General features: G+C 41.9%; 2 protein-coding genes across 3 annotated transcripts; one reads left to right on the forward strand and one right to left on the reverse strand.

Annotated features, from left to right (window-relative positions):
* Positions 1-1,005: 1,005 nt before the first annotated feature.
* On the reverse strand, positions 1,006-11,062 carry gucy2f (guanylate cyclase 2F, retinal; the record flags this gene model as incomplete). The annotated part of the gene is made up of 18 exons (XM_083985787.1): positions 1,006-1,087; positions 1,754-1,839; positions 1,921-2,015; positions 2,107-2,205; positions 3,159-3,333; positions 3,514-3,706; positions 3,794-3,957; positions 4,236-4,384; positions 4,570-4,719; positions 4,808-4,964; positions 5,076-5,252; positions 5,466-5,546; positions 7,755-7,880; positions 7,980-8,076; positions 8,503-8,587; positions 8,729-9,083; positions 9,364-9,665; positions 10,321-11,062. 18 exons carry the CDS (start codon positions 11,060-11,062, stop codon positions 1,006-1,008), a joined length of 3,315 nt encoding a protein of 1,104 aa, XP_083841913.1.
* A 4,788-nt stretch (positions 11,063-15,850) lies between these two features.
* On the forward strand, positions 15,851-23,919 carry tsku (tsukushi small leucine rich proteoglycan homolog). 2 transcript variants are annotated; one of them, XM_083984768.1, is made up of 3 exons: positions 15,851-16,123; positions 20,494-20,804; positions 21,319-23,919. In XM_083984768.1, the coding sequence occupies exons 2-3, from the start codon at positions 20,496-20,498 to the stop codon at positions 22,054-22,056; spliced, it is 1,047 nt and encodes a 348-aa protein (XP_083840894.1). In that variant the 5' UTR covers positions 15,851-16,123; positions 20,494-20,495; the 3' UTR covers positions 22,057-23,919. The 2 variants fall into 2 exon arrangements, with proteins under 2 accessions (XP_083840894.1, XP_083840895.1); XM_083984769.1 differs by lacking the exon at positions 15,851-16,123 and adding an exon at positions 19,797-19,920.
* The last annotated feature ends 3,440 nt before the right edge of the window (positions 23,920-27,359 follow it).

Genomic DNA, 27,359 nt, shown 5'->3' on the forward strand with positions numbered 1-27,359 from the left:
AGAATTGTCATAATAAATGGTTTCCTTTCACATCATTTAAAGCTTTGTATTACAGGTCTATTATTTAAAGTATGAGTGTCGTATAATTCAGAAATCTAACTGTTCCATGAAGCCTATAGCTGTGACAGTCAATTTTAATTTACTTTAACCAAAATTGTAGGTGCTGATATATATATCACAATGACGTGTGAGCAGAATGAATCCATCACTGAGCACTTTGGAAACAGTAAAATTCAACTGACTATAGCAGAAAATCTTTTTTTTTTTTCAGAGGTGAACCATTAAGAAGGTGACAATTAAAAAAATACATTACATATTTATAGGAATGGACATTTACTGGCTGGACTGACTGTTCCTTCCCATTCAGCTCTAGTAGAGTAGAAATATAAGTGGCAAAATTATCTTTTCTGTTTCTTCTCTTTTAACAGTTATATACAATAGCAGCCTTTGCCTCCAGCTTTGGAGGGCTAATAACATAATAATATTCAGCCATAGCTAAGTACCAGCCTTGGCTCCACAACTCTATTATGAGCTTTCATGACAAACTAAGAACAGACATTATCAGCAGAAAAAAAAAGAAAGAATAACATTTCATTTTGAAATAGGCGTTTGGGGCGTTCAATCTTCCGATGGGTGATCCTCTGGTTGCCCTGAAATAGGTGACCACTCAGTGGCCAGTGTGCGCAGAGAGGAGTGAATGAGTGCATCCTTCATTAAGGGGCGGGTGCACTTTCCTTGTGCTTCTCGGCAGCAGATACGTAGGCAGGTAATGCGACAACTCTCATTACATTAGCACCGTCGGGTTCTGCTGCGTTGGCTGCAGGCAGATTAGCCAGCCGATGGACAATCCTGTTAAAGAAGTCTGCATTAAGCCACAGCGAGAGGCTGGGTGCTGCCCTCTCTCCCCTGCCTGCCTCTCCCAGCTCTTTGTCCCTTTATTTCTCTCGATGTGTCCTCCTCTCCTCTTGTTTTTTTCTTTCACATCTTTCCTCCTCTTCCTCTCATTTAGATTTTGTTGTCCACCTGCCTGTTGGCCTTGCGAAAATGTGTCTTTATCTCCTCTGTCACCATCAACTGCCAGTTATCCCTAGTAAAGGCAGAGAGTGGAGTTTAGATCACAGTTGTATTTTTTACATTCAGACATTTATTAGATGTTAAAAAAAAGAAAAAAGAAAACACCAAGAAATCAGACGAAAAGCAAACAAAAAGCACCACGATGCTGCCACAACAGTAAAACTAATGTTAAAGGTTAATTATGAAAATGTGTCAGCCACAATGAAAGTAAATGAAGTGAGCAAAGAGGGCTTTCCCCAATCTTCTTACAAAGATGTAGAAGGTGATAAGATCAAAAGATTAAAGCGACTTGTTAATCACAAAGCCACAGCTAAGATTCAAAACTCAGTGAAAGGGAATTGTGTCTACACAGGCTCAAAAGGTTGCATTTGGTCACATTGACCCGACAGTCACAGAGATATTTCCACAACACAACACAGCACAGCACAGGACAACACCAGCTGGCATGCAGGTCTCTACCTCCTGTGTTTGAACTAAGAAGGTCAAGCCTTTTTCTCGGCTTTCTTTCTCCTGTACGCAGCTATGTCCTCAGGGTTCAGCCCGTGATTGTTTTCCCTGAAGTGAAGTTGCAGTTTGCATGAATCCATCGTGCATCGGTCGCAGGTTAATGGCAGTTATGCAATTCAAGATTAGGTAGGATGTGTGTATGAGGATAACAACAGTGAATGGAAGCTCTTACCCTGGTTTGATCTCCGGTGGTTTTGGCAAAGGCTTTGTAAAGTTTGTTTTCCCAACAAGCCAGTATGTCTCTTCAATACCTTTACCCTGTGAGGAAGACAAAAATGCCATGGATTAGTGGAATCTGAGTTTCTAAAAATATTCACCAACACTGAGGTCAAATCTTACCTTTAGCTCAGTCATGCCTCTGACATCTATTTTATAACCTTCATTAAGAGAATTGAGGATCTTCACAGTGCTCAGATTCACATGGATCCTATAAGCTGAGGGAGGAAGAGAAGAGAGTAACATGAAAAAACAAACACATGCAACGACACAACAATACACACAAACAATTATTTTGGATATACTTACGCAGCCCAGTGGATTCCATACGAGAGGCAGTGTTGACGGTGTCTCCAAAAAGGCAGTACCGAGGCATAGTCAGACCTACCACCCCAGCAACACAGGGCCCTGTGCACACAAAGACCCATATGTAGAAATTGCCTAAGAAGAATATCAGCTGTATCACTTCCTCTTTGTTTTTTCAGTTTCTCATTTGACATAAGCTTGCTGCATCTTACACACAGTTGTATAGTGCATAGGTCCAGTCTACAGATAGATTTAAAGCAGAAGTGAGTGATATATTTGTGTTAATATAAGTCTTAAATAGTTATATCTTCCGACAGCAATCACTTACAGGGAGTGTTTGGACCGAAACACGGGTCTGTCAGTCACTCTGCTCTGCTCTGAGCCGAGGAGAAAACTTTTCTCGTATCCTACAATTTTTATCCAATGAGGAGAGAGAACGGCATGCAGGGCTGTGTGTGCAGCCAAGGGATGCGCGTAAATGTGGTGACGTAGGGACGAGGACTGTTATGGTGCGTTCAAGGCAACTCGTAACTCGTGTTTTTCCGACCTGTGAAGTCGTACCAGTTCGATCTGGTACGAGTTCACGGGTCGGAAGTTACGAGTGGCCGTTATAGTGACTTTCACAGGTAAAACAGGTCGGAAAAACACGAGTGGGTTGCCTGGAACGCTACAAAGTCGTAAGTTGTGACTTGAAGCTGTAATTTACGGTTTCAAAAGCCTGCCTGGAACGCAGCATTAGCCAAAACGACCGGATCGCTTACTTCTGCTTTAATAGCCAGACTCTAAATAGTGAGATGAAGATTCAAGACAGAGTATTGCTGTGTTAGACCTGCTGAACAACACTCAACACTTACGGTAGGAGAATATACTGTATATATAAAGGACTAAATGTTGCCTTTATCTATTAAAATCAGTCCTACAATGTTCAGTCACTAGGTCGAGTCAAATTTCATGTATCCTACAAACGTCAGTGCAGAGGCACTAGATGACCCTGGGGCAGAGAATTAATGAGTGTAAAATGGGTGATGAGGACTTTGGCTTTGAGCATGGCCCACCTGAGTGGATTCCTATTCGTATCCTGACGGGAACATCTGGCATGTGCCGCATATGGAAGGTTCCCACTGAGCTGAGGATGTTCAGAGACATGTTGGCGATCTCAGCGGCATGCTTGTTGCCGTTTCTCTTTGGCAGACCTGATGCTACCATGTAAGCATCCCCAATGGTCTCCACCTGGGCAATGAGAACATTTAAGGAGACATGATTGTGTTTTGTTTCACTGATTGCTGGTAACATGGCTCTAACTAGTAGATGTCATGGCTAGAAAAACATTTCTGTTAATATTAATGGAGAGAAACCACCAATTTTCAGGCACAAAAGATTTCACCATGCATATCGAGCATGCTTTCTGACCTTGTAGACATCGTGGCTGTTGAGCACAGCATCGAACAGACTGTAGAGGTCGTTGAGAAGGTCGACCACTTCAATGGGGTCACTCAGCGAGGAGATGGTGGTGAAGCCTACAATGTCACTGAAGTAGATCGTCACCTCGTCAAAATACTCCGGCTCCACGGTGCCACCGGTCTTCAGGGCCTCGGCCACAGAACTGAAGACAGAAAGACAGAAAAGTGACGTAAGAGAAAAAAAAATCAGGCAATGAACAGTACATTTATTGGATCATGAGTCAACTCACGGTGGGAGCATCTCGGACAACAGTTTTTCTGTTCGCTGCTTTTCCACCTCCAGCTCCTCTGTTCTCTCTCTGATGAGATCCTCTAGGTTTGAGCTGTACTGCTCCAGCATCCTCAGCATGGAGTCAATGATGTTGGTCTTTTTACCCTTGTTGATGAGCTTGAACTGCAAAACACAGAGTCATGATAAACAGTGTCATATTTTGAAAACTGATCTAGACAGAGGCCACAACAGCATCTCCAAGAAGTTACCCTGTCACCCTTTCCCCCCCCCCTTATCACATTATTTTCTCTGTATTTTCTTTTCTCTTAGAGGATTTGGGACAATGGGGTGGCGGGAGGAGGGCGGGGGGCTTAATGTGTACATTTACTGAATCTGTGATTTGTGTGTGTTTAATTACAAATGCCAATAAACAGATTTTTCAAAAAAAAAAAAGAAGTTACCCTGGCAAAGACCTCATCAAAGTTTGGTCTGCGGTCGGGCAGTTCGCTCCAGCACTGCTTCATCAGCTGAATACACTCCAGTGGAGCCTGGTCTGGGGCCACGGTGGGGCGACACATCGGAGGAGGCTTCTTCACCTTACGGATAATCTCTGGTGAGGAGAAAGTGGAGATAGGACACATTAATCAAATGTCAAACTAGAATATTGTATTGGTGGTGATCACAAGTTCCTGAAATCTACTAATCGCTTGTCTCAAATCTTTTGTTAACTCTTTCCCAAATTTATCTTCCTGTCTTTGTCAGCATATCTTCCTTTGTGATGGATACATGCAGTACCTTCAGCAGGTAGACCCAGCATGCAGTATGGTGGCCCTCTGACCACTACCTCCTGGAGGATAATAGAAAAGCTGTACACGTCTCCTTTGAAGGTCCCTTTCCGTGAGGTTGTATAGTCTCTCAGAAACTCTGGGGCTGTCCAAAATAGTTCTGAAGGGGAAAAAAGTAGAAAGAACTTCAATGCTTTATACGAAGTAAGTAAATTGTAATTTCCACCAAATTAGGATGAGGCGTTTACCTTCAGGTGGAGGTTCTTCTATTGGAGCTTTCTGAGACTCTAGCAGCTCATTGAAACCATGGTCAGTTATCTTGAGGACAAAACGCCCGTCCACCACACAGTTACGAGACTTTAGTCTGCCGTGTGGGAAATCTCTGTGGTGAAGATATTTCATACCCTGGAAGCAAAACACATGCAACTCACATCATATAAAATACGCCTTAAAAACGCAGCGGTAAGACAGAAACTCCATGTTCTCATCCAACACCTGCAGAACATGTATGTTTACCTTGATGAGGTCGAGCAAAAGCGAGGACTTGAACATCCAGTCTAATTTGACGTCCTCGTTCCTCAGCAGGTCCTGCAGGCTGCCCCGCGAGCAGTGCTCCGTCACCACCGCAAACATGAAACAGTCGGAAAAGAAGCCGAGGAATGGATTGACGTTCTCGTTTCTCAGGTCCTTCATCTGAGACGGCACAGGTGGATAAACAGGTTGATGCATGAACAGTTAATCTACAGACTTTTAACCTTCGGCTTATCTGTGATGTTTGCTGACTGTTTAGACTATGTATGACATTCAAGAGACTATACAGCATATTTTAAATCACTTCATTTGAGTGAAGATTAAACTTTGTGTCTGCCTTGTTTGTCCAACGTAGGTCAAGACATGTTCCTTTACCTTTGTGAAAATCTTTGTGGTGCTCTGCTTCACTTCCTTGAAATGGCCCTCGTCAAATTTCTTCAGCCAAACCCAATCACCCTGTAAGGGAAGATACACAGAAACTAAATGTGGCAATACAATATGTCCTATACTGTGAATCACAATGAGTCATGAATTACAATGAATCATCCATGAAAGGTCAAACCTAGGGACAGTGGACTTGGTAAGAGATCCTTGCTGACTTACTGAAATGAAAATGATCTACAACCAAATCCAGTTTGATTCTACTTTTCTTGGATAATCATGACATGGGTGACAGACAATAAAACAACTCACAGGTCCCTGTTCATTATCTCAAAACCCACACTTTCTATGTAAGGAAGTATTGTGGTAAGTCCTGATTACAAATGGTCAATGCTCAATCCTGCAGGACATGTTTAGACGAATCAGAAGTGAAAACACAGGCCTGACTCCAACTTTAACCAGAACAATTGATCTCTACTCCACCTTTAACCAAATGGTCTAATTTTACCTTACCATTTATTTAACGAATGGCCTTGACATGCAGCTTCACAATGAAACACTTTACTCTGTCACTAACATAAAGCAGAAGTAAGCGGAATGTTTGTGTTAATATAAGTCTTAAATAGTTATATCTTCCGACGGCAATCACTTATATACACAGAGAAAAATAGGGGTACAGAAGGGGGACATTTCTGTACTTAAAGGTACAGTTCTGTCCTACTGTAGCCTATAGGGCCAATTATTGTACTCTAGAGTACCTATGTGTACCTTTTGGGGGTAGAAAAGGCACATAAATGTTTCAGAATGGCAAAAGGTACATATATGTACTCCTAAAGTACACATATTTACCCCCTAAAGGTACATTATCAGAGACAGTGTGTTAGAAAAAAATAGTAGCTTAAGTAGGAAAGTAGGGATAATAATTAAACATTCAACTAGTAATTCTTTTGTAAATATATGTAATGGTGGTGTGCCCCAGTCACGAGGTACCAGTAAGGAGAAGGTCTTGGCGAAGCGGTTAGCATCGTCGCCTCCGGTGCAGGAGGTTGTGTGTCGATCCTCGCTCAGGGCAGGTCGCAGAGCAAACACACACACCGGTTACATATATACTCAGGGTATATATACCCAGGGTATAACGTACAAGTAGTACAAGTAAATATTGTACAAGTACAATTGTGCACCTAGCATCTAAAGCAGAGGTAGGCAACTATATTTGTCGAAGGGCCAGAATTTTTCTCAACAGACACCCCGAGGGCTGGACATTCAAATAGGCCTAGATTGAAATTAAATTCACCTTTTTGCTTAATAATTTGGTTGTTTATATTTTATATTTTTATTTCTCTTGTGCACATCATTTTTTATTTATACACATCTTTGGTGTTTTGTTTTGTATGATATAAAATTAAAAATCTTGACATAGCCCATCATATCATCATTTACATATCATGCTGCTGGAACTTTACACTGCTGGCTTGTATCCTGAGACATGCCCTGTGATTTTCAGTTTAAATATGAAAGGAGGCTGACCATCAGGTCTGTTCTCATGATACAAGTCACTGGTCCTGACATGTGTGTTTCTCTTCTATAACACACATTCTACATCTCAGAGGCGACGTCTTTCACGGGCTTCCTTCACGTGTTTCCGTGTCCCAGCGCATTGACTTACAGGCGCCGTAGGCACAGAGACCGAGAAATACAGTACTTAAACTATTAGATCTCAGTCGTGGGCCACATTGGAAGGTCCGGCGGGCCACATTCGGCCCGTGGGCCGCCTGTTGCCAACCCCTGAAAGGGTATTATACCCTTTAGATGCTAGGTGCACAATACTACTGTACTTAAGTACAGTTGTACTTAAACTGGTACATTTTGAAAAGGTACAAAAATGTACTGGCACCAATGGGTACAAAATTGTCTCTAAAAAAGGTACGCCTGGAGCGACAAGGGTTTGTACCCTTTTGAGTACATTTCCGTATTTCTATTTTTCTCTGTGTAGAGTGTTTGGTCTGAAACACGGGTCTGTCAGTCACTCTGCTCTGCTGTAAGCCGAGGAGAAAACTTTCCTTGTATCCTACAACCTTTATCCAATGAGGAGAGAGAACGGCATAAAGGGGCGGTCCTCTCTGTGTGTGCAGCCAAGGGATGCGCATGAATGTGGTGACGTAGGGACGAGGGCGGGGACTGCTAACTCCATCCAAGAAGACAAGAAGTTAGCCAAAACGACCGGATTGCTTGCTTCTGCTTTAATAGTGCAGCAAGTGCAATGGCTTGTGCGATGAAACTTACCTCATACACAGCTACATTGGTGGTCTCATGAGTCGCTGTCTGCGTGCTGTTAACGGAGTGTGAGTGGTCTGCAGATTTCTCTTCCAGAGCGCTCCTGGACTCGGCCAAATCCTCCAAAGTGATTTTCTGTGGGTCATTTAGCAGATATAGATTTAATAGAAATTAGATGTGTCCTTAAACATTCAGCATAAATACTGATGACCAGGATACATTGATGCTGCTTACCTTTTTGCTAAGTTGGGGGTTGATGAAAGTGAGATCCTCTAAGGTAAGTAAGATCCGATTGGGACCTTTGACCAGCTGGATTTGTTGGAGTCGCCGTCTGTCAGTGAGATTTAGGAAAAGATGAAAACGTAAATGAAAACACACATTCTTGTAAGAGAACCTCTTTTAGTCTAATGTTAGCATGTGGTAGTCAGGTCTGAAGATATATAGGTTTTACAATAAGAGTCAGACATTTTAAAAGGTTTCTTTGCCCATTGCCATAGGTTAAGATCAATAGGATTGATTGATTTCCACTTTCAAGCAGGTTATTGTAATCCTTTCCTAGTTCGATAAGCATGTAATGCTTTAGGGGGGTAAAACCTTCCTTTTTTACTCTCAAGTCTTCCCACAGTCAATTTCTTACTCTGCACATCACAACACTGAATACTTAAATACATCTTTTCTGTTACAAAAATCCCTTTTCTTGAAATGGTGGCAAAGGCAGGGGCAGATGGAAATGAATAAACACAGTGCTCAGGTGTACCTGATATAAAAACTAAGTCCAAGCCCTCCTACAGCCAGAGTCACGATGACAGCCAACACCACTACGATATAGACGACCTCCACACCTGAGGATGACAAACAGTAATGGGTTTGGGAAATAAAGGTGTGAGGAATAAATGACCAAATGAATTAAATGCATGCCATACAACTGTGAAGATTTCCTTCAAAACATGAGTGTATTTACATGCCAAACTGAAATATCGTACCTCCTGAGCAGGTGTTGCTCTTTTCAAACCAGCAGCTGGAATCAGATGCTGGAGGAGTTCCTCCTGGAAAATGAATGGATCTTCCTGCAAAACGTAGCTCTCCAGATGTTAGATCCACCATGTACGTCTGGTACAGCTGGCTCCCACTGTTATCAGAGTCCAGGATCACATAGTTGGTCGTGACTTCCCTCGACGCATCCACTGTGACTTTCTGGTTGAAACCGCTGAAGGTTGTGTTCTTTGTGAAGTAGGCCAGGTTTGAGGCAGACAGCTGCATGCCTGCTTTCCTGGCATTGTGGATGGAGTTAGCCAGGAGGTAGATGCTGTTATAGATGGTCCCAAAGAGTGGGTTAACCTGTGAGGATGATTCAGGGTTTTTGGTTGGGAAGACAAAGCATTATCATTAAGGCATTAATAATATGAATGTTATCTTCATGTTTATTCCTGGATAGAAAATACTTTAGAGGGGCCTCATTTGATTTCTCTAACTCAAAATGACTACATACATGCAAAAACACACATTTTGCATGTACTAAAGATCTGGATTTGGACAGGGAATAATAAATAGAGTTTTAAGACAGACTTCAAGCCCCTGTCCTTTATCTCCCAGGTGTAACATCGTTAACAGTTCCTACCTGCTCTGCCTGCACAGCTAGTGTTAGTTCCTCACTCCTCTTGGCCGCAGTGAACGCTTCATTGAAGGACAAAAGCTCAGAGGCCACAGTGATCGTGAGCACGGAGTCATAGGCCTCCCTCAGCCTGCTGTTGTTTTGCAGGGGCGCATGGGAGACGTTGGTGTAGGGGACACTGTAGAGGAGAGTGTCGTAGGGGACAAACACGTACTTCCCCGAGGTCAGGCCCATTTCCCGTGCTTTGAGGAGAAAAATCGCCTGCTGCTCACCTCCAACCAGGACTGAGTGCATACACATGATTACAGCTGAAATGGACAAGGAAAAAACAGTAAAATATTTGTTTGAAATATGTCATCTGACCTCAGAATCAAATAGAGTGTAGTAGTGTAGTAAAAGAGCACTCCAGTGCGCTCCACTTCTGGGGTGAATGCAATGTGCTCAAAAGTTTTTTTTTTTTTGACAAACCCAACTGAATGAGAGGAGTAAATGCACTTTGATGTAATGCACTGACTTCCTCTTGATCATGAGATCACAAAGACTTATATATTTTGTGAAAGTCAGTTCTTTGGCTGAATACCTGGAACTAAACTTTTTGTCAAAATGATTTGTTTGTCGGTGGCCTGTTGGATTGAGGCAATAATAAACCACTGACAAATTAACATGCCCTCCCATTTCACCTTAACCACAAGGTGAAATTTGCACAGTCAAAATGGCTGCCTGGTCAGATGGCTGAGTGATAAGCTTACTGGGATATGAGCAAATCAGCATCGCTGATTGTTTGCCTGTTATGTAATACTGTTCCCCTATGTTCTTATATTACAATTTATGTCTCATGTATTTTTATCATTTAGAGTAGATCCATTGTGGTCTGGCTCAACTTTATGATTATCTCTCAGCAGCAGCTCTCTCAAATCAGTAGCCTATCTATATTTTATTACTCTAATGATGCCAGCTCCTTACCTCTGATCTCTCCTGCAGCCTTGATCCTCCTCAGTGTGTTCTCCACCTCAGTCTCATTAATACCCATAGGTGTAACCAGGGGAATAGGAAGCCCCTTATTCCTCAGAGCAGTGGCCAATCTCCCGGCAGTATCCACCCAAATATCCTCATTGGAGGAGACCACCACAACACTGGCCCACCTGAAGTGTTTTAGCACGGTGAACAACACGTCAGTGGGGAACGGTACCGTCCTGGCAAAGGTCGGGTATCCTGTGGTGCGGAGCAGCTCGTAGTTTACACATCCGTAAGAGAAGACGGCCTTATCCCAGTTCTTGGCCAGCAGAGAAGCTGCAATACAATATCCAGGGTTGGTGGGGCCCAAAAACGCATCCGCCGTCTTCTCATAGTAAATAAAGGCGGTGAGAGCTTTGGATGTTTCGCAGGGCTCCTGCAGGATAATAAAGTCCATTTTCAGGCCCAGGTCCAGGTTCAGGTCTCCGTTGATCCTGCTTACAGCGAGCCTGGCTGCCGCAGCAGGCAGCGCCCTGTAGTACACAGGGTCGCAGTTCCAAGGCCCCAAGACCCCTACTTTGAATATCAAACATCGGACACAACAGGGGAACGTCAACACTCCGATGAAGACCCATAGCAGAAAGTTGTAAAAGGGCAGTGCGGTTAGAGTTGGTCGACTTTTAATGATCGGAATATATGGATGGTTGGACTCCCATAGCGTCCCTCTGAAGTTAGGAGGAATATGTTGCATTTTCCCTCCAAGGTGTCCAAGGTGAAGTGAATCTTTGTGTTCACTTATTTATGAGCAATAAGACCAGTGACACCTGTAAAAACAGACGGGAATAATTAATCTTGGAGTGACTATTTTCTAAAAATGGAATTAAGAGACAAACTGAAAACTGAAATGATTGAGCCTACCATGTCTTCGATGCCATCAGGACAGCTCCAATGTCCGATGAGATAGTTTTACAGGTGTCCTCTCGGTTCTCCTTTTTCACCTAACCATCCCAGAATTTAACTTACCTATTCACCCCGAGGACTCGCGGTGACGCTCGTGCGAAGACACGGCACAGCACATAGTGTTTGGATTACGGGGCTGACAGTGACAGGCAGGGCTCTTGCGCTGCGTCTGTCGCGTTTGGAGACAACTTCAGCACCCTGGAGAGCTACTTACGCCCCGCAGTCAGCGCCTCTGAAGGCTCCTGAGCGTTTCCAAAAACACCTCTGTTCACAGGCAGCATATCTGAGCGAGGAAAAAAACACCCGTGGCCCTCAGCTTTTCTTTCTGTCATATGTATATTTGGGTTGGGGGTAGAAAAAAAAGATAAGATATCATCCAAATCGAGTTGAGATAAAAACAAAAATGAACTTGATTGAAAAATGAGCTGTCTTCACCCCCAAAAAGACGTTTCTGGTGAATAAAAATGGAAAAGTATTGGATGTATTGTAAATATAGGAGGCCAGTGTCAGCTACAGCCCCATTCAATTAAATCCCTCCAAAGTGACCTGAGGCCACAACGTAGGTGTAACTCTCTAATCCATTTTCAGTGAGGCACAATATAAGAGGATTGACAACAGGCCTTAGTCTGCTTTAAAAGCCTTGTTATCACGCCAGAGAGGCAGTGAGGCCTTTTCCCATCAATTAACATGTCCCTCTAAAAAAAATACATTACAGCCAAGACCTCTGCACAAACAGAGATAAATACTTAATATACAGACACTTCTCTTGCCATGGAGACACCTCAGTCATATTGCACAGAGACACCTGAACCGTCCTTTAATTGGTTTAATATGCCTGCAGTACCTCAGGTCCCACAGATCAAATGAATTTGAACCCTGGCGGAGTGGGAGTCATTAAAGATAACGAAGGGCTCTCCCTGTGAGTCCCCTGAGTTCTGCTGCCTTTTGCCTGCGTCAGTCTTTTCTTCTTCAAAAGACTTCTCCAGTGAAACAGCCTGGCTGGCAAATGACTCAAAGAACAGCTGGTTGCCACAACATCACCCCCTTTGGATGACAGCGTGCAAGATAAAATATGGAGCGGGTGGATGATTTAACAAAACCATAATGAGACTGTGGAGTGGGAGTTTAGATTAAACAGAAGGTGACTTTGTTAACTGCCACACAAACTTGTTTGTTTTGTATAAAGTTGCAGATCATGAGCGTGACTGCTGATGATGCTCTTGCCCTAACAGTAGATTCTGTAGGCCCTTGAAATACAGAAAATAAAGTAACAGTGTAAGATTGTGCTAAAGAGTTCATATAGACTGATTAGTTCAACCTAAATCAGCCTGCATCTCTGTGTGTTTGTGTTTGAGTGTGTGTAAGAGAGAGAGAGACCTCACCACTTCAGTTGTCTGCCTGTCTCTCTCTCTCCAACTAAAAAATCCTTTCAAACCTGACCATTGACTGACAAAAATGCAGTACAGGGAAAAATAAACAACCCAATTCAATTCTTAGTTACAAGAATATTACATTGCATTAAACACATATGGAGTTGGAAAGAGATTCCACCTTTGTTGACCCATATCCCACATAAGCTGATGAGCCTCTTAAACGTAACACCTTGACACCGCTGTCCTGCAGCCAGGAATAGTGGACAGAAATGACGACTCAGCAGCGCATTGTCCACACAGTGAGCAGTGAACACAACACATCAGATGCTGCTCCTGAGATGAGCTCTGCACTCTGTATGAGATACATGCAAATGAAACAGTGATATTCTCCACAAATTGTATATCAAAATCTGCAGACACATCTCTAACATTGTGTATGGGGGGGGGAGGGGGGGGGGGGAATAAATGATTGAAAATGTGTACCAGTGAAGTGGTACCAGTGAAAAGTAAATGGAGAATACTTGGAAGTTCCTTTCACTTTTTATACTGATATTAATGCATGTCCTTCATAGCACAAGAGCAGAGCCCAAATGTTGTCAATGCTAAAAAAAAAAAAGACTGAAATTGTTTAACCTGCATTCATGAGGTGTATGGACTTTCAAAAACTCAAAATTCAAGATAAAATTGACTTTATTTTATCAGTATTATTTTCAGTAAATGAGAATATGGCCTATAGTCTAAATCAAATGTGTTTTGAGCTAGAAAGTAAGTAAAAATGCTCAGACTATATGGTCTCTTACTGTCACTTTTGGATACAGAAATGTTTGTAATGATTAATACATCTCGGGCCTCGTTGTCACTACTATAGCCTACCATGAATTTACAGGTTAAAAGTTAAAATTGACACGCTAACTGTTCTACTATATTTTGGAAGTCAGACTATCCTCTTGTGTTTGTCAGTGTTTTCTTTCCCCGTCTACTGCCAATGAAAGCTGTCAGGTATTTAAACGTGAGGTGGTTTATTTGAGTTGCTTCATGATCCATCTCAGTGTTAGCTCCAGGCAGATTTTACTGTTGGATGTCTTTAGCTCTGGTGCCACCTAGTGGAAAGAGTATGAAGTGATGTTTTCTCTGTTTCTCACCTTGATGAAGAGAATAGACAGACTTGATGCATCATGGACTCATTTCATTATTGGAAGCTAAGAAGATGTAGCTACATTCATCCAAGATTTTATTTTTTATTTTTTTCAACAGGTAGTGAATGAAAGTTAGAAGCTAATAAGTTATTTTTTTAATGCCACTTTGGTTCTGTTTGTTTTGGTTAAAATATTTTCATGAAACTATGTTGTGTTTTTCTACCACAGGTTTGAGTTTTGTGTGGTTTTTTGTTTTGTTTTTCATTGTTGTTGCTTTTCCACACTCATCGCATTCTCTGTATTCTGCCTGACCCCTATCTTATCTTCACAGCCTTGAAGATTCCCAGACACTGCAAGATAGGCTACAAGGGGGTTGTGTATAGGCTGTGTGTGTCTGGCTGTGTGTAACTACGCTGCATGAACACACATCTCTGTAGTCTATCTCTCTTTCTCTTTTTCAAAACCGTGGCCTTAGTTTGTGTAGACTCTTGAGAGTGCATGACTGTGTTGTAGTACTGTATGGGTGTACGCGCTGTGATGCTGTCATGCTCTCATGAGGAAAACAATGGCCGAGGGTGCAGATGAAGAGTGGAGGCCCCTCAGCATTGTGTAAGCAGCAACAGATGTTCACCATTATTCATCACACTTGACCTGTGTGTTTCTGGCCCTCCTTTTTTGTAAACTTGTTACAGTGTCTGATTCAACATGATGCAACATTAGGCTGTCTGGCCTGCACAGATCTGCTGTGCAGCTATGTTCAGCAGTTCACAATCAGTTAAATTTGTGTCTGAATAATCTTCAAGACATTAATCACAACATTTTGTGTATTCAAAAATCAAATTAGGCTACATAAACCTGCAGGATCTGTCAGCATTAGTATTTTAAGAGCCTGCAGATCTGCTGAGTAGGCAGTAACAACAGGAAATGTCTGGGTTTCCGTTCACATCATTTAGGCCTATTTTATCAGACAGTGACATCAAAATGCAAAGTTGTGGCCAAATGAAACAAACCACCGCCTTGTTGCGCAACACTTTGTTTCTGGCTTTGTTTTCGAAAGTGGGTCTGCGTTTAGCTGTGTGGCTCCTCTACGCGCCGAGGAGAAGAAACGTCAAACCCACCTGAGAGAGCAGAGCCCGGAAGTTACACGTGTGAGAATTAAAAAATAAAAGCATCTGGCTAACAGGGAGCAAGTTGAGAGTATTTCCTAAACTGTAGCTATCAGACAGTGCATCTTGTTGTGCTTTTGTTTTAGTGCATATTCTTTCAAAATGTCTGTGTGTCTAGACTGTAGGCTATGTTAGGCTATGTAAAATGTATGATGATTTAACACAAATAGCTTAGTTAAACTATGGTAGAAGAGCACCAGAGGCTGAACAGGCATCAGCTCCCAAATGAGTTATTAATCCCAGAAAAGGCTAATTCATCATGTGCAATAGTGTCGGTGTTATGTGCAATATTTTAGGCTAGATAGCCTATTATTATTGTTTTTATTTATATTTTATTCTTTCATTATCTCTCAAAAATGTCTGTTTGTATGAACAAATTCTGATTGTCTGTACTTTTTCAAATGTCAAATAAAGATTTTCATTTTAAAAAAGTGCAATATTTGTCTTTTTTTTTTTTTTTTTTTTTTAAAGCTCCTAGCCTACTAATGATTCAGAGCAACCCAGCCCAATTTTATAGCCCAGGTCTCTGTACAGTGACTATCTATCTATCTATCTATCTATCTATCTATCTATCTATCTATCTATCTATCTATCTATCTATCTATCTATTATAGAGTGCTAGGCTAATTAGCTGCAGTCATTTCTTTCCACACTGTGACATTAAGCACCATGGTAACTGTAACCTAGGCAGCACAGTAGCCTACCTATATTAATAAAACGGTAACAGAACAACAAAAAGTAAACGAAATTGTATTTTTTATGGAGTAGCTAGTATATTTTGAGCAAATAGCCTATAACTTCGCAGAGTAACAGACCCTGACCGCCAACAGCTGAAAACGCTTTATTTTGGAAACCACCGACAGGAAGTCCTGTCGTTTTCGTACACTGGTGAGTTTGACGGGGGTAAAACGAGCCGAGTCTACCGGGCAGGACTTTGTGGGATGGGAACAGACGAGTGTGCCCCAGTGTTTCCAGCCCCTGTGGCAGTTTATTGCAGTGGAGCAGCGGACACTACAGAGACGGATGTGCGGAGCTCATGTAGCCGAGACCAGCAGCAGACGGACTAACCACCGGGACACGGCGGCGCTGCGCTGCGGGGGTCGGGAAAAATGGGAGCGGTGAAGTGAAGTGAAAAGACGCCCGAAAAAAGCTCACAGTCTGGATGAAAGACACCAAAGTAAGTTGGACCAACGAGAAAAAGCTATCAAAGTTGGAACAGTTTTCTTCTTTTACTTTTGTATTTGTGTGTGTGTGTCAGTCAGTCAGACAGACAGACAGACAGACAGAGGCTGGCTGTGGAGCCCTCGTCTGTCAGCGGTGTACTTTCGGACAGAGGACCGCTGTGGTCAGATCAGATTTCACGTTTTGCCTCTGTGTTTAAGAAACCGCCCCTGGTGTCCCGACTTAACTGGCCGGGCTCTTGTCTGTCCGTTACCGCAAATAAATCCAGACACGACCAAAAAAACAAATAAATAAACAATGAAATTAATAAAAAGTTAAATAAAACCAGAAATAAAACTTGTGACGAAGTGACGAACTCCTGTGAATGATGCGCGTAGAGGTGACATGTGGAGCTGTGATTGACAGCAGAAAGGGGCGGGGTTGAAATTGATGGCGTTATTAAGTGAACTCAGGCGTAGCTACACATGTGATAACTGTTTTGAGGTTGTTGTTGTTGTTGTTGTTTGTTTGGTTTTTTGATCTGAAAAGACCACAGACTAGTAGAGGTCTCATTCTCTGCTCGCAGCGGGTTTGCCACGTACAGCTGCAGGAAATGTGATCTGCAGCTAGGTGCCCATGCGGAGTCTCTACACCCGCCCCTTATGTTTACTTCCCAGGGCATGGCATGGTACGTGGTTCCCTGTATTGTAATGCAGAGGAGCAGAAGTACAATTTGTCACAGTTTTCTCACTCATTATTTATGGCACAGGGTGGAAAATTGACATTTGAAGCCAGAAAGAAGAGTCCATTCTTTGGTTGGGATGTCTGCTGGAAGAAGTTGGTCTATTAGCCTACTCCCAGTAAAAGTGGTAATGGTGCAATCTAAAAGTGGACTTAAAATATATGTTAGTAGGCTATAATCAGCTGTTATTTTACAAATGAACTTAGTTCTGGTAAGATACTGATTTTGATATCAGCTTGACCAATCTAATGAACAGATTCACAGATTCATTATGTTTGTCTTTATTAATATATTCCCAACAGCCCAGAGTGAAGTTAACCTTTTACTCTAGGGTTTATCATTGACAGGATATTTATATTCTGGCCGTGCACTTACTTTCATTTCTTTTGAATCTTTCATCACTTTTCTGAACCACTGTCTCTTCTAACCCTGCTAAATTGCACTTTGATGGATTTGATCAATCTCGGTGCTTGTGCATGTTTTTTATTCGTCATAACTGTAGGCGTCCCATTGCTGCCTAATTGTTTTAAAACACTTAAGTACCATCTATTTAATATAAACTCGCTGCCCCCTCCCCAGTGTCATGCATTAATTTGGCTTAAAAGGATTAGCGTGGCATCCATCTTCTAATTACACAGTTTCCAGCCTTCAACTTGAAGATTAAATAGGGAAAGAGCAGTCTCAATGACATTAAGAATACATCAGAGCGCTGGAGGATACTGAACGAATTGAGGACTAGATGGGGTTACAGATGCAAATAGACGTGTTAAAGGGGTGATGTAAAAGGATATTATATTGGGCACATTCACTTTGTATTCTGATTTATGTGTTTCTTACTCCTCACTGTCAACAAAACCAGCTTGACACAATCTCTTTACGCAAGTGTTTAGCTTGTAGGCAGTAAATGTGGTGCTTTTAGATTGGGTTTTGGCATGCTAAGTGATTGCGTTTACACTGATAACACTCTGTGGTAATTGGATTATCACATTGTTAAAGTTTTGCAAAAGTCTGAACATAGTTCAGAGGTGATAAATCATGATGTAGTGAAAATTGTGCCATAAAAAAGTAATCACTGTCTGCGGCATTCCCAAGTTGTAGGTTAAATAAATAAATAAAACATGAATGGCTGATGATCCACAGAGGACAGTGGCGGTTGTTTTTGCTGCTCCGTGAGGATAAAAAAAAAAAAAAAAGGTGTGAAAAGACCTCTGAAAGTGAGAAGGTGTCGGGGCGTGATTTCACAGGCCTTCGCCAATTGTCCACTCTGGGGGGTTCACAGCTCTTAACTGCTGTTGCCATTGGATAATTGCAGTAGTTAGACTGTGCCTGATTTGAAGGCAGCGACAGCAGCAGTTTACTGTTAGCTGAGATTTATTGGCAAGAGGTTGAGAGGAACACCTGGTGCAGAAAGTTCACAGTCCTCGCTGAAGCAACAGATGGAGCCCCAGGATGCAGGAGGGGAAGGAAAGGGACACATGAACACGCAACCACACAGAGGTGACAGCGTAGTTTGTACTGTAGAAGACGTGAGGTTAAACTAAACTTGGAAATGCATACCATTTTTCACGTCTGCCAGTGACGTCATGTAAAGAAGAGTTTCTCAGTTGCTGTGAAAGCGGTAGCCTATGTGTTGAGGTAATTACCAGATGTGCTGTAATGCAGAGCACTATGCGTGACATTTGGTCAGATTGCCATATCTTTAAGATACAGAGAATCCGTTCATCAGTTCATCCGTCAGGTTTTCCCCTTTGCCCCTTACTGTACTGTATGTTGTTGCTTAAACCACTGGTGGACTATTAATTTTCTGAGGAGCTCAAGCACGAAGAATCTTGTTAAATTTTGTTCAGTGAGTGAAAGATTTGTGAAGTCAGTCTAATTTGACGCTCGTACAACTCAGCCATGCCTGGTTGGTCAAAACCTGGCCTTCATGAAAACACTTATCGTCTCTCTGCTGTAAAGAGATGCTAACTCTTGTGCATTTGTTGGTTGTTTTCATCTTGATAAGTGGCACAAAGGCTCAGTTGAAAAAAAAAATCTTTGAATCTAATTTATGACTATTTTTGATATTTAAGTCATACCCTTTATTGTAGCAGATCAAAATAATGATATAGTCCATTAGTTGATTAAATTTACACCACACTATCAGTGTTACAGTGAAAGGTTCAATGGTTAAAACAAAAGAAACACTGCACAGAGGTGAGAAGCTCTGTCTGAGTAGACTTTGAGCTGTGGTAATCAGCCTGCATATGTTGATCCTAAAGTATTACACAGCTATGTAACCTCATCCTCTTACATAAGCTAGGATAAATAACATTAACCCTGTTAGATATACCTGTTAGCGGCCTTAACCTAAATCAGCGCGACTTAACTGCCGACCATAAAATACAGAGTTAGTATTTAAAACAAATCAAAAGCTCAAAGAGCAGTGTCATATTACTGCTGTTTGCAAACATACATGTGCATTGAGCTGAACTAACTCATGATAAACCATGCATTACTTGTTTATTTTTGGGCATTTCCTGTGAATTGTGGTACTTTATAAATGATTCACTCATTGCTGTTTTATTTGTGAATGTTATCAGTTGTACCGTGTGTGTTGTTTTTGTGTATTGATCGATGGGTGTGTGTGTGTTTTTTTTTAGCTACTTCCATGTCCTTTTAGATTTGTCCCTTGATTTGAATTGAATTGAAAGGTGTTCACAGTAGGAGGTAGGTAGGTCACGGGTTTATTTTCACACTGTCACATCGTTTTGACTGATTATAGACTGATGTGTTCTGTACATTTATCTTTGAAGCTACCGTACTATTTAATTTCTCATGTGGCTGTAATAATGGATAAGATTTTATCTTGCACGCACACTCTGCTCTGTCAGGTCTGGGTGACTTTACCATGACGCGTTCATTTTTGCCTATTGCATAACTCTTAACCTCTGCGCAGTATTCATACTTATTTGAGTGTTTGCGTGTGTGCTTGTGTGTACACATTGCTGCAGCTGAAGAGAGTTGAACAGGGTGAGCTCTATTCAGCCTTCACTCACACATGACGGATACCTAGAAACTTTTAAAAAGAGGTATGATCCATTCTTCCATATGCTTTCGCACAGTCAATATAGAGTTAAATTATGGAAGTATAATTTTCAGAATGAGAAGTTGTTTCTGAATTTGTTTTAAAGCAGGAAGTCTCAGAGGAGATGCTTGATAGTCAGAAGTTTTAATTTTTAAGATGGATTAGAGATATTTTAAGGGCCTTGATTCTCATTTCCTCATCAGTGCATGTTGTAGTGAGTAAACTAAGAAAGTGCAATGTAACTCTTTGATCAAAGGAATCGGGTCACACCCACTGGGAAACCAAGAGGGGGAAATTGAGGCTACTCCAGTTGCACAATAAAAAGCTTAAAGTCTTTTGCAGAAGATTAGCGAATACCTTAAAGACTCATTTGAACAATGACTGCTCCTCTAATTCCTATAATCACAAACAAGGTGTTTGGATGTGTTGCGGTGATCGAGGCTGTGTAGTTTTCCCAGACACTCACTGAAAGAAAGCTGCTTAGAACGTGATAAATGAACGGGCCAACAGGTGTGGTATTGGTGGGGAAAAAAAAAAGGTTTCAATGCAGTTATTAATATATTTGTTCTCTCCCCAGGCATGATGTTACTCCTCCTGTGTTTTGGCCTGTCGCTGCTGGCCGCCATCCAGTCCAGCGCCGTCAAGAACTGCCACCCCGGATGCCACTGTGAGGTGGAAAGTTTCGGCCTGTTCGACAGCTTCAGCCTGACCAGGGTGGACTGTCATGGCTTGGGACCCACCACCACGATGCCCATCCCCATCCCACTGGACACCGCCCATCTGGACTTGTCTTCCAATTCCATGGGACCTCTAAGTGACACCATGTTAGCTGGTCCAGGCTACACCACCCTGGTTGGCTTGGACCTCAGCAGCAACCTTATTACAAAGGTTGGTACAGTGTTTTAATGATGAAATAGAATATTCTTTCTCATATACAACATCCAAACAGTCAGATGCTTACCTTGTAAGATGGTGGAGACCAAAACAGAGTTCAAATCTGTTCAGATCAGGCTGAGATGTTTTCTCTGTTGTGCTACTGTTAATCTGTGGTGTATGCTTGATAAACATTACCCTACTAGTAGCTAATGGTCAAACAAATACGTGTGTGTTTCTGTGTAAAGAGTTAGCTTCAACTCATATTTGATGGATAGATCTGTGCTGAAATTTCTTAGAGGGCAGGATGAGTCATTCACAATATTTTGTAACTTTTACTCATCAGAATACTGAGAATACTATGCAGATTACAACAAAACCAAACCAAACACAAATCAAATCTGTCTCATCTTATGTTTTCATTTCACAGCATCTTCACTTCTGAAAACATTTTTATCTTGCCACTCCCCCACTTGAAGTGTCCTTATTTTTCTCTTTGTTAATCTCCTCCCTGCCTCCTCACTTTCAGATAAGCCCCAATGCTTTGTCCAAGCTGCGTTACCTGGAGACGCTGGACCTGAGCCACAACAACCTGGTGAGCCTCTCCCCGAGCTGTTTCTCTGGCCTCCCGCTGGCTGAAGTTGACCTCAGCCACAACAGCTTCCAGGAGTTCGACATGGATGTTTTTGCCACCAAAGTCAACGGTGAACCTGTCAGCGTGGATCTGTCTCATAACAAGCTTGTATCAGTCTCCACGACTTCGCACGGAAGAGCGTTGCACATCCAAAGCTTGAATCTGTCGGTCAACCGGCTGTCGAGTGTGCCAATCCTGGAAGGACTTCCGCTGAGGTACCTCAATCTGGATGGCAACCCCATCACGCAGATCAAGGAAGGAGCCTTTGCTCAGCTGAAAGATCTGGTTCATTTATCCATCAGCGGCCTCTCTGAGCTTCAGGAAATTGAGCCTTATGGCTTCAAGGGCCTCCAGAGCCTCCAAGTTCTGGATCTCTCCAACAACCGAAAACTGAAGAGCCTGATCCCTGCTGTCTTTAGCGGACTAGACTCCCTGCAAGAGCTTAATTTGTCCGGCTCCTTGTCGTCCTTGCCAAATAACATGCTGACCCACCTGCCCAGTGTTAGGAGTATTACGCTGGGACGAGGTATCCATTGCTGGAGGACCCAGAAACAGGGACAGTTCCACCGGCAGCTGGGTCAGGTCCAACACGACGAGGTGCTGAACTGTAACGTGGAGGGCATCGCGTTGTGAGACTGTGCCTGCGGACCACTCGTACTTACAATCCAGACGCCAGAGCTGTGCCTTATCTGCTTTATATGCAAAACACTTCTTAACTCTCACTCGGTTACCTCCGTTTCTAGGTGAAACTTTGCAATATGTCTTAAAAGGTTTAACGCAGCCTTCATGAGCTCTTGACACAAATATCACAAATGCTGTACCTTTTAGAGACGCAATAGCATATCTCATAGCACAGAACAGTTGCTTTTACATCCTAACATTCAGTATAATCTTAACTGGTAGACAGTCTGTCTTGAATTCAAAACTTAGTAAAATAGCAACACTACATTTTCATTTATTCACTTGGGAGATGCTTTTATACAAAAACAACTTCCAAGTGAAGGACATCAGTAAGTTTCAGTAAAGTAGGGAACTGTGGTGTGAGCATTAAGTGCTACATCTGTTCAATAAGTGCCAGGAGGTTGTTTAAGTACAGTCAAATGTGCTAGTTTGACATGTTGGGGTTGTAGGAAAGGAGGTGTTTTGAAGAAACACATGGAATAATTTGGTAACACGTGAGACTGCATGGTGTGCAAGGATGACAATGCCAGGCGATATTCCTTCATACTTAATCGACATAATTTAAAGTGGGACCATATTAAGAGTTATTTGCACTTGTTAGTTGCATTTTTTTTAAATAATGCACTTACACAAATGTCAGAATGTCCTCCACTGTAGAACAAAACCCTCTGCTGACCACTAAGAATTGTCATTTGACTTTGAATGTGATGCTTTATGGAGATGATCAAAGGAACATTTTGGGAAATGCACATATATATGTATACTATATATTGCTTTTGTAGTTGAAAGTCAGTCAAGTAGATTGATACCACTCTTATGTTTGTTCAGTGTGAAGCTGGTTAGCTTAGCAAAGTGAAAAGAAGCTCATTAATGAAACCTAACCTATTGTGTTACTTGTTTTTAGTTTATGTACAGATCAAATAAATGTCTGTAAATAAGATTTTAAGATATTACCTTCAGACAGAAAAAGGTTAGCTAATTGCCCACGTTCCCAGTCTTTAGATAAGCTAAGCTAACTAGTTGGTTATAGCTTTCTATTTGCCGTACAGTCATGAGACTGGTATCAAACTTCTTATCTAACTCTAGGTGAAAAAGAAACTCACTTATCAAGTGTGGTTTGGAAACATGCAGCAAACACTTGTTAAACCAAACAGTTCTTTTCACACCCACAAAATTACCATTGTGCTACTTGAATTTACTTCTACAAATATTTGCCTACATCTGACGATTCGTCTGATGTGTTAACTTTGGACGAACGGTTCCTCTTCATTGTGACATTAAGTCTGGTGCTCAGCCTTTGCAAGCTAGGTGCATGCATCTTAGGATATCATGCACTCATTAAGTGACATTACACAAATTCTACAAGGCGTGTGCATGTCGACTGGTTGTTTATTTTGTTCTCGTGTCAAGCCGGTCCCCGTTTTAATGAGTCGGTAGCTTTGAAACACATCTGAACAAGTTACCAATGACGTGATGTCGGCATCTTTTGATGTTTCAAGACTGAGCTGCACTGCGCTGTCACCTGTAAACTTACTTAAGCAATGCTGTGGTATTTCCAAGAAGACGATCAGCCTCAAGACTGCATATTAGGGTTTGTGAATGTCAGCTGTTTATAATGGCTTTGGTGTCTTCGTTTAGAGATTTTAAAGGAAATCAACCTTTTTTCAGCTGGTTAATTGGACGCCAGATGAGCAAAGTCTTGGTGTAGAAGTATATATTTGTATGTATGTAACTATATTGTACATGACTTTATATATACATATGAATATATATATGTGTATGAATCATATGTGTAATAAACTGACTATTCTCACACCCATGGTTTCTGGTTTAAATGACCGGTCATTACTCACGCTCTGTCTGATGTAAGAATGGCTACAATAGCTTGGTGTGTGAGCAAAGGAGCATAAACACACATTGAAAACAAAACCAAACACAGGAAAAAGATTGTCAGTGCCGACATTGTGTTTAAGCTGTTTGCTGAAAATACAGTTTTTCAAAGCAGTCTGTGATTTCTGTGTCACAGCACTGACTCAGAGCAGGGTGTGACTGTCAAAGCTTAGATCTCAGCGGTTTACTCTCAACAGTTTCTTTACTTTTTACAACTTGGTAACACGTTGTGTTTAAAGCCCTTTTTTTCCCCCTCACCCTCTTTCTATACTTGAAAGTGTCTGGATGCACAGACTCATACACAAACTTGTGGTCTTTAATGGCTCTTAATAAACACTGAAGTGGGCAGACACACCATGGGTTTGGCAGGTTACCATGCTACACTCGGCTGGTAACCTGCCAAGGAGGTGACTGGACGGCGAATGAGACTGGAAGAGAAGGGAGAAAGAGTAGGAGGAGGAGGAGGAGGAGGAGGGGGAGAGCTGGGCTCAGTCACGGCAGTTCGCTGATCTCCTGTGTGAGTGTGTCTGGCAATGAGTGTTCGTCCTGTGACACAGAGAAGACATTCACATTATACCCTACTTTTCTCTCAAACTCCAAGACACCCAGACACAGCCCCAAAACAAAGAAAAGAGTAAGACTGACTAAACCAAGGGGTTTTTCCACAGATTGCATCATTGGACTTTACATGTCACATCCTGAAAACTGAGCTGGAGAATATGGAGGATCTCTGGTAGGTCTCGTACTGTACAAGCCCACATTCCTCCAGTTGTCTTGTGTTTGAGTCTATTTATGCCGGTGTATGTGTGAATGTGACTCTATTCTCTTCACGCGGGTGGGAGGCTGCTTGGAAGCCCCTGTGGATTTGACCCCGTTGCAGAAAACACTTCCAGATGTTGGTGCTTTTTTTTTTCTTCTTTTTTTTGCCTCTTTTTTGTCCCATCTCCTAAAGAGCTGGCATGTCGAGACCAAGGGAGCCAAACATTCATCAGACACTGTCCCGCCTGCATTCAGGAGCGCTGGGGATAAATGTTCGCTACACACCACTGTGAAATTGCAAAGACATTCAGGGAATGCAACAGCACAACAAATCAAGTTAAACATCAAACGCAATTCTTTTTTTCTTTTTCTTTTTTCTTTTTTTTACTTTAGTCCTGCTGTTGTTGTGGGTCTTCATATATGAGGACAAAATCTGGTGAGAAAATTAGTGTTCGACATGACATGATATGTTTAAGGACATGGCATTTTGTCGTTAGAACAGAACAAGGACTTAGTCAGACATCCACTGAAAGAACATCAGGTCACATGTCTATTTACATTTCACTTTGCCCCCTAACTAACAATGTCACTCTGTCTTGTCTGGGATGAGCACAGATGTGTGGACAAGCAGCACAAATGTGTTGACATGCAATCGGTATGAAACATCAAAGACTCGCTTAGTTTAGAGAAATGAGGTTCTGTAGACTCTCACCGGAGGAACCACAAGATTTCAAGGACGCTCGTTTTGATTTTTCACAGCAAGCGAAGGTGGAAAAGTTCCTCGCAGCACTGGAATCGATAGAGCAGCTGAAAGACATGCTGACTTCTCAGCTCGATGCTGAAGAACGAACTCTATAGAGAAACCCTTGATGCAGTGCAATGATGTTTAATTGGAGTAAGGTTGCCTAACTGGTGAGACCGTTAATCTCACCCCTCCGAGTAAAAAAACATACAATGTAGAGGCTTGTTTTGGCGGTTTGCACTAATGTCATCACATAAATATAGAGCCTTTAAATCTCTGTCAGTCATGGAGGAGGAGGAGGAGGAGGAGGAGGCACTAATCAGGAAAACAAGAGACCTTTTTTCCCAGGTTACTCTGTTGGATGAAGTTGAAACTGGGTCAACAGAAACTTTAAGTGAGTGGGTCGTGCTTTTAGTCATGCTTTCAGTTGATTCCTAAGAAAAAAAAATAGCAGGTGTAAGTAATGTGCAAATGTTTGTGGTGTAATCGCTACTAAACAAACAGCACTTCACATTTATGCACGCTTGAACAAGATTGAACAAGATTTAGTATTTGACTCAGATCTATCTTCCTGTTTTTCTTGTTCTTATACCGCTTTTTGGAAGACCAGCCTAGACTTCACAGTTAATGTGTAGTATTGAGAATAACTCTAATTTTTGGCGCACTGTTTGCATCACGATGGTGTGGGACATGTGAGTGGAGAAATCAGAAGGTAATCACTTGCTTCTCTGCAGTGGTCCGGCTGCGAGACATAATTACTTCAAAGCAGAGGGAAGCTTTGAACTGTGTATAATTAATTCAGGCAAGCAGAACCAGGGTATCTTTATTAAGTGCTCTGTTCTTGCTTGAACAACTATCAAACTAATCTAATTTGACCTTCCTGTGGAGATCCTCTGGAGGATCAGACAATCCAAGCAGCTAATACACTTTGCTTCAACAATGAGCCCATATTGCTCCAAACATTGCGAGGTTTTACTTTTCATTCCCAGAGGACGCTGGGAAATCCAACCATTTGTCTTTGCAGGAGCAAATTTCAGAAGCTTTTTTTGGTTTTGATTATTGGATTTATAATGTTCCTTTTTTTTCGCCCGACAACAGTGATATTGACGTATCATTGCCCTGAATGCCCTCTGGCTTGTCGTGCCACTGTGACAATAGACACCAAGGCACTGTGTCAGCGTGCTGCCGCTCCGCACAGAGGTTTTGTTTTTCAGACAAACAAAAGATCAGCTCAACTTGTCACAGGCCACAAAGATTTGCTTGTTTTTCCCAGAGAGCCACTAAAAAGCTGTTGAAGTTTCTACCACTGTATGCCATTGTTGGGCCCCTTGTAAATAACTGCTGAATGGAAATGTGTTTCTGATACATTTGACGTGGGTATTTTAAGCCAAGTTTGCTATAGCACATTCACATTATTGCAATTAATACAAATGAATATTGCAAGATAAAATCTGAGGATTTGCATTAGAAAGAAGAAACCCAAGAAGAATCTCATACATACATCCATTTACTTTAAAGCTTTAATACATATTTGTCTCGTCCTTTGACACAACTGGTTATAAGTTTGTCAAAATAAGTTGGGAAACTGCTGGTTTGTTTGACTTATAAATAAAAAATTAAGTAAAAAAAAATGCCACTGTGACCAAAAAAAATCTCACAGCAGCAAAACATCAAAATCATCAAGAGAAATAAACATCATGCATTGACCCCTGCATTTTCACTGTACTGCCAAGTGGACCATGACTCAGCGGTAACAGATAGCGAGAGACTGACCTGGGTCAAGCTACTTTATCTTTATGTTTCCAAAATGACCTTTTACTCTTAAAAATTGATTATTTTTTCCAGAGACTCTGTGGCGTGTCCA

Source organism: Trachurus trachurus (assembly GCF_905171665.1).
Source record: "Trachurus trachurus genome assembly, chromosome: 13".
NCBI classification, from domain to species: Eukaryota; Metazoa; Chordata; class Actinopteri; order Carangiformes; family Carangidae; genus Trachurus; species Trachurus trachurus.

What these genes read in the sequence shown, in the direction of transcription:
- tsku (XM_083984768.1), top strand. Translation starts at nt 20,496, where the DNA reads ATGATGTTACTCCTCCTGTGTTTTGGCCTGTCGCTGCTGGCCGCCATC. An exon ending in GCAGCAACCTTATTACAAAG is followed by an intron (nt 20,805 to 21,318) that starts GTTGGTACAGTG and finishes CCTCACTTTCAG; the next exon opens with ATAAGCCCCAATGCTTTGTC.